Source organism: Xenopus laevis, chromosome 6S, assembly GCF_017654675.1.
Source record: "Xenopus laevis strain J_2021 chromosome 6S, Xenopus_laevis_v10.1, whole genome shotgun sequence".
Taxonomy (NCBI): domain Eukaryota; kingdom Metazoa; phylum Chordata; class Amphibia; order Anura; family Pipidae; genus Xenopus; species Xenopus laevis.
In genome coordinates, this window is record NC_054382.1 from 66,622,160 (window position 1) to 66,632,159 (window position 10,000).

General features: G+C 39.1%; 2 protein-coding genes across 2 annotated transcripts in view; one reads left to right on the plus strand and one right to left on the minus strand.

The window, feature by feature from the left end:
• The window catches only part of LOC121395106, a 3,010-nt gene extending 148 nt beyond the window's left edge, over nucleotides 1-2,862 (plus strand). The window contains exon 2 of the mRNA XM_041567687.1: nucleotides 103-2,862. Coding sequence (XP_041423621.1) covers nucleotides 967-2,862 — 1,896 coding nt within the window. The 5' untranslated portion in view covers nucleotides 103-966. The remainder of the gene's footprint in view (nucleotides 1-102) is intronic.
• A 3,174-nt stretch (nucleotides 2,863-6,036) lies between these two features.
• On the minus strand, nucleotides 6,037-7,097 carry LOC121395240 (P2X purinoceptor 7-like). Its single transcript, XM_041568272.1, has 2 exons — nucleotides 6,870-7,097; nucleotides 6,037-6,235 (listed from the first exon to the last, which is right to left on the minus strand). The coding sequence occupies exons 1-2, from the start codon at nucleotides 7,061-7,063 to the stop codon at nucleotides 6,043-6,045; spliced, it is 387 nt and encodes a 128-aa protein (XP_041424206.1). The 5' UTR covers nucleotides 7,064-7,097; the 3' UTR covers nucleotides 6,037-6,042.
• Between the last annotated feature and the right edge of the window lie 2,903 nt (nucleotides 7,098-10,000).

The window sequence follows — 10,000 nt, forward strand, 5'->3', positions numbered from 1 at the left end:
TTGGGATATTTGCCTTATTTGTGTATATAGTTTCCTGTTTGACTGAGATATTTTTGTCACTCATTTTATTTTTTAATTACCAACTTTTTTTTTTCCCTACAGTTTTCATCGTTTATTTTTTAACAGTTGATGTCCGGTTCATTTGTTGTTCCGTGACAAAAAATTGGTAAGTATGAATACTAAAATTAGTTTGCCAGTTTCCTGCAATGTTTTTCTTCAGTTTTTATATACCTTTTTTTTCCCTACAGTTTACAGTTATAATTTTTCACCTGTAGTTATCAGGTTGATATTCGACAGTGCTCCCTGACTAAAGCTTTGTAAGTTGATCAAAGTCCAACTACACTTGTTATTACTGTATTTACTGTATTTACTTTTTATCGTTTGGTATGTTTTGATTTTTTTTGATTTTTTTACAGTGGTTATCGTCGTTTTTCAACCATTGATATCAGGTTGATTTCCTTTTGTGCTCCCCGACTAACTGATACCTCGGTAAGAATATCTCAAACTCAAATTTTTGGGATATTTGCCTTATTTGTGTATATAGTTTCCTGTTTGACTGAGATATTTTTGTCACTCATTTTATTTTACAATTCTTAATTTCTTTTCCCCTACAGTTGTCATTGGTCACTTTTCAACAGTTTAAGTCCTGTTCCTTTCTTGTTCCTTGACTAAAGCTTGGTAAGTATGACTTAAAAATTTATAGTAAACACTTTAATTTTATATGAAAATTAATGATAAACCGCAGACACAGAATATAATTATACATAATTAATTTTTTTGGGCTACTACCAACAAGAAAATAGTTTGTTGGCTGAATTTGTTGACTGACACAACAGCAAAGTAATCCCATTATTTTAGCCTCAAAAATGTGAATGTAGTAAACATAATTTTTAATAAAAAGTATTCAATTAAATCAATTTATTATCCATATAACTTAAAAATATATTATTTTTTATAGATTCAAAAATGCCACGTTGCATTGTAAAAAATTGTCCTCACTGGACTGGAAGAAAAGGATCTGAAGGTGTCATACTACATGGATTTCCCAATGATACACAAAAAATAAAAACCTGGCTCCTTCATATAAAACAGGATTTTGGAAACATCGATGAATTTGCCCAAAAAGTTCTTGAGGGGAAAAAAAATGATCTCTACAGGATCTGCTCTTTGCATTTCACATCTGACTGCTACGAGAAAAGAAAAACGAAGACATTTCTTAAGAATGGCGCAGTCCCTACAGTCTTTCAAGACATTGACACTTCAGTGGACCCAGTCATATGTCCACCATCAAAACGACAGAGAACAGAAGACTTTGTAGTTGAGGCATCTGCACCTTCCAGAATTCAGTTACCCATCATGAGAGATTCCCAGACCCAAACTGACACTTGGATTCAAACTGTCACTGGGACTTCGAAAGATGTGGCTTGCATGACCAATCCGAAGTTAATTTCAAAGAGTTCAGGAACACAAATTGAACTGAAATACATTACATCGAATTGCAGCATTCAGTGTGAATTGCTTTTACCGATTCCTGAAACGACCATCCAAGAAAAAGCATGTGTAGTACAAATGGATCATTTTTACCCAAAATCTTTTTCAACACCTTTGAAGATTGGCCAAGAATCTGTAAGTGATCAAGAATTTCAAAAAGAATACTCAATAAATACTGACGACCTTAGCCAAAATCGTAGTGAGCCCATGAGCTTCAGCTGTCTAGATTCAACAATAGAGTCTACAGAACAAGGCAAAGATGACGATTTTGAACCCTTAACTGAATTTGAAAACACTGAGACAACCTTTGAAGAAGAGGAGGAGAAAAATGAAAAAGATTTGATAAAGGAGCGCAAATTTTTGGTATTCGAATCGTGTTTGGATGATTTGTTATTCAAAGTAAGATGTGGTTTCAGTATTGAATGCACCTCACCTATAGAAAAATTAAACAAGAAAACTATTGGATCTTCCCTCTCCGTTACTGCTACTTGCATTAGTGGCCATGAATTTCAGCTGTGGCAAAGCCAACCAAGAATTAGAAATGTTCCTGCTGGAAATCTACTCTTAAGTTGTGCAATACTATGCAGTGGAGCTAGCTTTCAAAAAGTGGATGACATGCTGAATATTTTAGGATTGCTACATATTTCAAAAACAACCTACTACAGGTTTCAACGTGAATATTTGTTTCAAGCTATCGACAGACAATGGCAATTAGAACAGGAGTCTTTGCGCACTCAACTGTCTGAAAAGGCACTATGTGTTGCTGGTGATGGGCAGTATGACAGCCCGGGACACTGTGCAAAATATTGCATTTATTCGATGATGGACATGGTTTCAGAGAAGATTTTGCACTTTCAAATTTTACAAATTTTTAAAAAGAAAAGATCAGGCGAACTGGAAAAAGAGGCCTTTTGCAAGTGTTTGAAAAAAATTCAAGAAGATGGCTTTGATGTACAGATAGTGGCAACAGACAGGCACAGTGGCATCAAAAAAGCAGTTCAAGATGATTTTAAAACTTTAATTCATCAGTTTGATACTTGGCACTTCACAAAAAGTCTCCGAAAAAAACTTGTTGCTGCTAGCAAGAGAAGACTGTGCAAACCACTGTCTGAATGGATACAGCCACTTGTGAATCATTTTTGGTGGTCTGCGCAGACATGTGGTGGTGACGTTGATGTCCTAAAAGAAAAGTGGAATTCAGCTTTAAACCACATCCAGGGGATTCACGAATGGGAAGATGGACTTGGCGGATGTGCACACGACACTTTGACAGAGGAAGAAGAAAATGAAACCCAGTGGATAAAAAATCGGATCCAGCTTATGAAAGCCTGCTTACCATATTCAACGATCCTCGATTTGACAAAGATATAGAACATTTGCAGCGCTTCTGTCATACTGGGGCGATAGAGGTGTTCCACAGCAAAACAACATCATTCCGTCCGAAAAGACTACATTTTAAAATGGATGCGATGGAGGCAAGAACAAAACTTGCAGCCTTGTCCCACAATAGAAATGTAAATCGAAAACAGGCAACCATTAAAGATAGAAGAAGGTCAGCTCTTGATTTAGGACAAAAAAGATTTTCCTATGTGTGCCCAAAATGGAAGAAGACTTGGATTGCAAAGCCAATTTATGAACCAACCAAAAATGACTTTATATTTGATATAATTGAAGATGTCATCGATATTTGCTTGGGCAATATCAGCAGCAGTTGGGAGTCTCAAGCAGCATCGCTTCCAAAAAACATTGCACCATTGGAAAGACCAGATAAAGAGGAGATTCTAAAGGAGCACTTGTCGAGATTTAATAAGTAAAAAATGGGGACAATTACCTGCACTTATGTTGCATTGAATCCAATTTGTACTATCAAAAAGTAAAATAAAACCCAAACATCTTGCTTTGTCTCGTTAATTGTCGTATACTTCTGTGAATAGTTACTACAATGTTGTGTTTATGTTTTAAATTTCGATATTTCATCCATTTCTTATCTCTGTCAGTTTGCTTAATGAGCATAAAATCTTTAAAACTATCTTATAAATGTTCTAGGTTAATTTCTTTTAACTAAACCAATTTAAACATAATAAATATTTTTTTATTAAAAAGAATGAATGTTTCTGGTATGACTCCTATATTTTTATGTTCTTTTGGATTGTTTGTTTCTTTGTATAGTTCATTCTTTTTTTTCATTAATTTTTAAAAAATTTATGTTATTGAAATTGTTTATTAGAATTATCTTATTAGAATCATTAGAATTTAATTTGTGAGTTTCCTTGAATGGATGTAGTGTGTGTGTATGGATGTGTGTACAGTAACAAAGGTTGAAGCCTTGGCGTGGCGTTACTGCTCACATGCTACATGCATGTGCTAATTCAACCATCTTTTTTGTGAGTTATAGACACAAGTCCATCAAGTTCAACCTTTTAGAGGACCAGTAACATCAAAAAAATTTATTGTATACACGAAAAATAAACACCAATTCAAATTAAACTTTAAAATTGAAAAGCCTTTATTAAGAAATAATTTACCGAAACCCCACTTCCGCTCCTGTTCAGAAAAGGCGAACATCCATCCTGTGGCGCTCTACTTCTCTTCCCTGGCTATCTCCCATATTCTACTGACAGCATGTGAAGCTGCCCATCAGCGAGCGCTATGGGCAGCTCCCGGGTTAGAGGCTCCTGCTGAGACTCTGTACTTGGGAGCGGGTAGTTGCCCCAAAGACAGCTATGGATACAGCCACATTGCTCCGCCGAGCCAAGAATCTACTGCAGAAGTCCAGGATCATGGAATATCTCCAAAGGGGCACAGTCAATCTCAGCCGCAACTTCTCCAAAGCCACGTCCTCCCCAGCACTGCGATTCCTCGTAGCCTCCGCGAAATGCACAACCCAGGCGTCGCTCTCCATCGAGATCTGCTTGCCGGACAGGGATTAACAGTCCTTGGAAAGTAGGTTGAAGCCATCTGCCTTCACTTCAGCCACTCTGTTGGGCCCTGGCCATGGGTTGAGGGGTAGGGGCCACTGCGCTGCCCTGCGAGGTAAGATTCCAGTGCACTTGAAGGCAGGGGTGATCTGTACAATATAGCGCTCGCTGATGGGCAGCTTCACATGCTGTCAGTAGAATATGGGAGATAGCCAGGGAAGAGAAGTAGAGCACCACAGGATGGATGGTTGCCTTTTCTGAACAGGAGCGGAAGTGGAGTTTCGGTTTCAATTTTTTTTGTTACCGGTCCTTTAACTCTATTTTGAAGGCAAAACCCTTTTATTAAAGCGTCTCTAATTTAACTCGAGGGGTAAAATATTTCTTCCTGATTCCAAGATTCAATGGGACCAGTCCCTTGATGGTGTACCATGAACTATCTTCCATAACCCTGTATTCCCTCAATTGCTAAACGCCATTCAATCCACGGTTGTTCACCTTTAAATTAACCTTTAGTATAACGTAGAGAGTGAAATTCAGAGAAGATTTGCAATTGGTTTTCAAATTTTATTAATTATGGTTTTTTAGTTATTTAGCTTTTTATTCAGAATCTCTCCAGTTTTGCAGTTTCAGCAATCTGGTTGATAGGCTCCAAATTACCCTAGCAACCATGCATTAGTTTGAAAAAGTGACTGGAATATGAATAAGAGAGGGTCCAGATATAATGATGAGTAATACAAAGTAGGAATAACAATACATTTGTAGCTTTACAGATCAAATCCGAAATTTTACAGAGGAAATCCAAAGAAGATTTGTCGCTGGGCTTTCATACACATGCCGATAATCAGTCCAGTCTGGCAGTAGGCTTAGGGTTGGGTCAGATGAGCAAATTCGGGGAGATTAGTCGCCTGTTGACTAATCGCCTCTTCTGCGTGGTGACAAACTCCCTTCCGTATGCTTGAATGAAGAATCACCTGCGCTAATGCACTCGCGGTGCTTTGATTTACCGAAGTTGCCTCACGAGGAAACTTTGGGTGGCTTCGGAAATCAAAGCGACGCGAGTGTATTAGCGCAGGCGTTTCTTCATTCAAGCAGACAGAAGGCAGATGGAAGACGGAACTGCCTCCTCGCCGGCTAGAGTGTAAATCGCCTATGAGTGGCACTCTTAACACTTAGGGTAAGGGCACACGGGTAGATTTGTGGAGATTTATTTGCGTGGTGACTAATCGCCTCTTCTTCGAGGCGACAATCTCCCCGAACTGCCTTCCCTTATCTTCCCGCTTACTATACTAAAAAAATCGCCAGTCGGATGCCACTCGCGGTGCTTCATTTTCCGAAGTTGCCTCACGAGGAAACTTTGGGAGACTTCAGAAAATGAAGCGCCTTGAGTGCAATCCCGCTGGTGATTTTTCAGTATAGCCGGCGGGAAGATAGGACAAGCCAAGTTGGGGAGATTGTCGCCCCAAAGAAGAGGCAAATAGTGCCGGGCGACTAAATCTCCCCGAATGTGCACATTTGCCCTTACCCTTAGTTTTCCGAAGTTGCCTCACTAGGAAATTTCAGTCGACTTTGGAAACTGAAGTGTAATTAACAAACTGAAATTTTTAACAAAATATATCTTTAAAAAAAAAAAAAATTATAAACTAAGAGCCATGTCAGAAGCATCATAATCTTCTGCAAATTTGAATCCAACATACAGTCCATCTGGGTCAGGGTACGTTTGTCGGATGGCATTTACTGCACATGCAGGTATTGGTCTCCTAATGCCAGCTCCTAGGTATCCATGAGCCAAGACCGTGAAACACCTATATGCCGTTTTGCGCAAGTTTCTAGAAAATAAAAACAAGAATGAAAATGATTACACAGTGTACATTAAAAAAAGATTTTCTTATAAAAATTACTATAGTTGACCATGCACCTAAGGATAGAATTGTTTGGTAAGGTTGCCGAATGATTGGATCTTCACCCGATATGCCCACCTTAAGTGGGCAATATCGGGCTAATTCAATCGTTTGGACCTAAGGTTTAAGTATTGTATCAGCCCAATATCTCCTATTTCAAGGTGGGCATATCAGGGAGCGATCCTCTCGTTTGGCGGTATGGCCAGCTTTGTGCTATTTCCACATGGAGTGCATTCTCAGCCTGCGGATAAGCAAAGGCTGATAATCTGCTCTGTTGCTAAAACAGAGATGTGCCTGAACCTGGAAGCACTGAATTAACCCAGATGAAGGTACACGCAGCGTATTCCTGCATGAAACTGCTCGAGTATGCTATCTTGGGTAGAAATTTGCTGTATGTTTGCCTGTACCCAGACTGAAGCAGTGCTTCAGAAATGTAGTGGAAGATGAATCTGCCCCATGTGGCAGTAGGCTTGCCTTATAGGGTTTTGGTTGCTAATGATGAATACACTTGTAAATTTCTATAATATATCACTCATTGACATATGATAGATCTTACTGTTACCTATTGTATTCCGGGTCATTAGTATGACTGCGAGTGACTGTGCCCAAAACTCTGAATATGAAATCTATTTCGGATTTCTTTAGACATCTTGATGTAAAATCTCTATTTTCAGTAACACATTGTCCTCCTTCTGGAATGAGACTTAATGTATTGCGATTCTCACGGCAGCAAATAGATTCCATTTTTGTTGGCATAACAATGCAGTTCTTGCATGTGCACCAGTTTGTGTTTCCAACTCTTATTAATGGGGTCATTTTCTGCAATTCGATTTTGAGTTGCTGTAGTTCTTAGTGCTCTTCTTGGATTAAAAGGGAAGGAAGGCCCATGATTCTGTGAACAGGCTCTTGCCTGCATTTCAATGAACAGTTGTTCACGCTAAAAAACAAATAGTATATTACTATACACAGAGAAAGCAACAGGGCTATTTGAAATCATAAATAGGATTAATTAAAAAAATGGTGCTTTTATGCCACTATATTTTAGCCAATATTAAAATAAATTTGTTTGCTGTTCAACTTTATTAAGATCAAAAAACAAATATTGTCAAGTATCATGGTTTAGAGCAGTGATCCCAACCACTTGGATGTTGCTCCCAGTGACCTCAAAGCAGGTGCTTATTTTTGAATTCCAGGCTTGGAGGTAAGTTTTTGTTGTATAAAAAACAGGTGTACTGCCAAACAGAGTCTCAATGTAGGTTGACAATCCACATAGAGGCTACCAAATGGCCAATCATAGCCCTGATTTGGTACCCCAAGAAAAATTTGCATGCTAGTGTTGCTCCCCAAATCCTTTTACTTTCTGAATGTTGCTCACTGGTTCTAAATGTTGGGGATCCCTGGTTTAGAGGAAGACTATAAATAGCTATCTCAGAGGTTTAAACTGACAGTTTCAACTGTAAGGAATGTAATAAGGAAATAGAAGGCCACAGGCACAGTTGCTGTAAAACCCAGGTCTGGTAGGCCAAGAAAAATACAGGTGCGGAACATGCAGAGGATCACCTCCAAGACCTGCAAGAACATCTTGCTACGGATGGTGTATCTGTACATCGTTCTACAAATCAGCGCCAATTTGCACAAAGAACATCTGTATGGCAGGGGGATGAGAAAGAAGCCCTTTCTGCACTCATGCCACAAACAGAGTCACTATGTAAAATCTCATTTAGACAAGCCACAGTCATTTTGGAAAAAAGTGTTCAAACAAGACAATGACCCTAAACACACTTGGAACTTTACAAAGGAATTTATGAAGAGGGAGAAGTACAATATTGTGGAATGGCCGTCACAGTCCCCTGACTTGAATATCATTGAAAATCTATGGGATGATTTGAAACAGGCTGTCCATGCTCGGCAGCCATCACATTTAACTGAACTGGAGAGATTTTGAATGGACGAATGGTCAAAAACACCGCCATCCAGACACTCATTTGCAAACGGAGGCTCAACTAATTATTGATGTAATATCTCTGTTGGGGTGCCCACATTTTATGCAACTGTCTAATTTTGTTATGATGCATATTGCATATTTTCTGTTAATCCAATAAACTTTATTTCACTTGTTATATATTAAAAGGAAGTTGCTACTTTGAAAGCTCAGCCAATGATAAATAAAACTGCAAAAATTTAAGAGGGGTTCCCAAACTTTTTTATATGACTGCAAGTATAAGGTATGACTGTAAGTATAAGGTTAATTCAAGCTCATGAAGTTTCTCTGCTTGTGTATATGCCTGAACAAAGAAAGAGTCCAGTCTGGGAATCCTTTGACGAATTAAAACCGTGGCTTTTAAAAAGTTTATGTTTGTAATATAGTTGTATTGCCAAATTATAACACTCACCCTTGATGGTCTTTCTGCATGGTCAGAAGGTCCTGCAGAATCTGAATGTGTTCTTTTTGCTGCCATCCTGAGAAGTAGCCTAGAAAAGTGGGGCCTGCAAATTTTTTTTTAATATTTGCAGTATGGGTTCCTTGAGATAAAAAACAAATTTATTAAACATAATGTGCCAGATTCAATTTATTAATGTAAAAGTTTATCAAGTGAAACGTCAGACGATAATCAATTTCAGATGCAATTCAACTCAGAAATACTTATGTAACCATTGATCACTTATGTAAACTCAATTTAAGTCTAAGGGAAAAATCTTGAAATGAATGTGTAGAAACATTTTTTGTTTCTTGAATTGAATATCGTCCATGACTTTTCACGTGATGAATTTGAGATAACTTTTTCTCACTGAAACAGAAAGATCTTGGACCCAAGCATTCTGGATACAATTAATTTTATTATTTTCTCCAAATGTATAGTTCCCTTGTGTACCATTTAGCAATTTACACTCCAAGGGTTCCAAAGGAACCAATAGCCACTCACCCCAAATCTCCCCCTAACTGGCCTTCAGGCTGGGCCCCCTTAGCTCATAACAAGGTTACATATATATAGAAACATTGGGGTAACAGTCACCCTGCTATAGTTCCTGGGGTACCCAGGGTACAAATAAGCACTCACCCCAAATCTCCCCCTAACTGACCTTCAGACTGGGCCCCCTTAGCTCATAACAAGGTTACAGATATATAGAAACATTGGGGTAACAGTCCCCCTGCTATAGTTCCAGGGGTACCCAGGGTACAAATAAGCACTCACCCCAAATCTCCCCCTAACTGACCTTCAGACTGGGCCCCCTTAGCTCATAACAAGGTTACATATATATAGAAACATTGGGGTAACAGTCACCCTGCTATAGTTCCTGGGGTACCCAGGGTACAAATAAGCACTCACCCCAAATCTCCCCCTAACTGACCTTTAGACTGGGCCCCCTTAGCTCATAACAAGGTTAGAGATATATAGAAACATTGGGGTGTCACCCTGCTATAGTTCCAGGGGTACCCAGGGCACAAATAAGCACTCACCCCCAGGGCCGGATTTACCTAGTGGGCACCCCTAGGCCCACTGCCGTTCATCGCCCCTGTCCGCTCCCCTTTATTAGTGCAAATTTTCATCATCAATGGGGATTGGCACATAGGAAATTTAAAAAAATGATTGTATTTCCAGCGCATCCCCAGTGTTTTTGAACCAATGGTTGTGGTTGGGCAGCATGCTGCCCCCCCCAAAATCCTGCCGCCCTAGACCCAGGCCTAGGTGG

Bases quoted from the DNA above. Each gene is read 5' to 3' on its own strand.
- LOC121395240 (XM_041568272.1), bottom strand. From the start codon at position 7,063: ATGCCAACAAAAATGGAATCTATTTGCTGCCGTGAGAATCGCAATACA. The intron at 6,236-6,869 runs GTAACAGTAAGA...TTTATTTTCTAG, and splicing joins AATGACCCGGAATACAATAG to AAACTTGCGCAAAACGGCAT.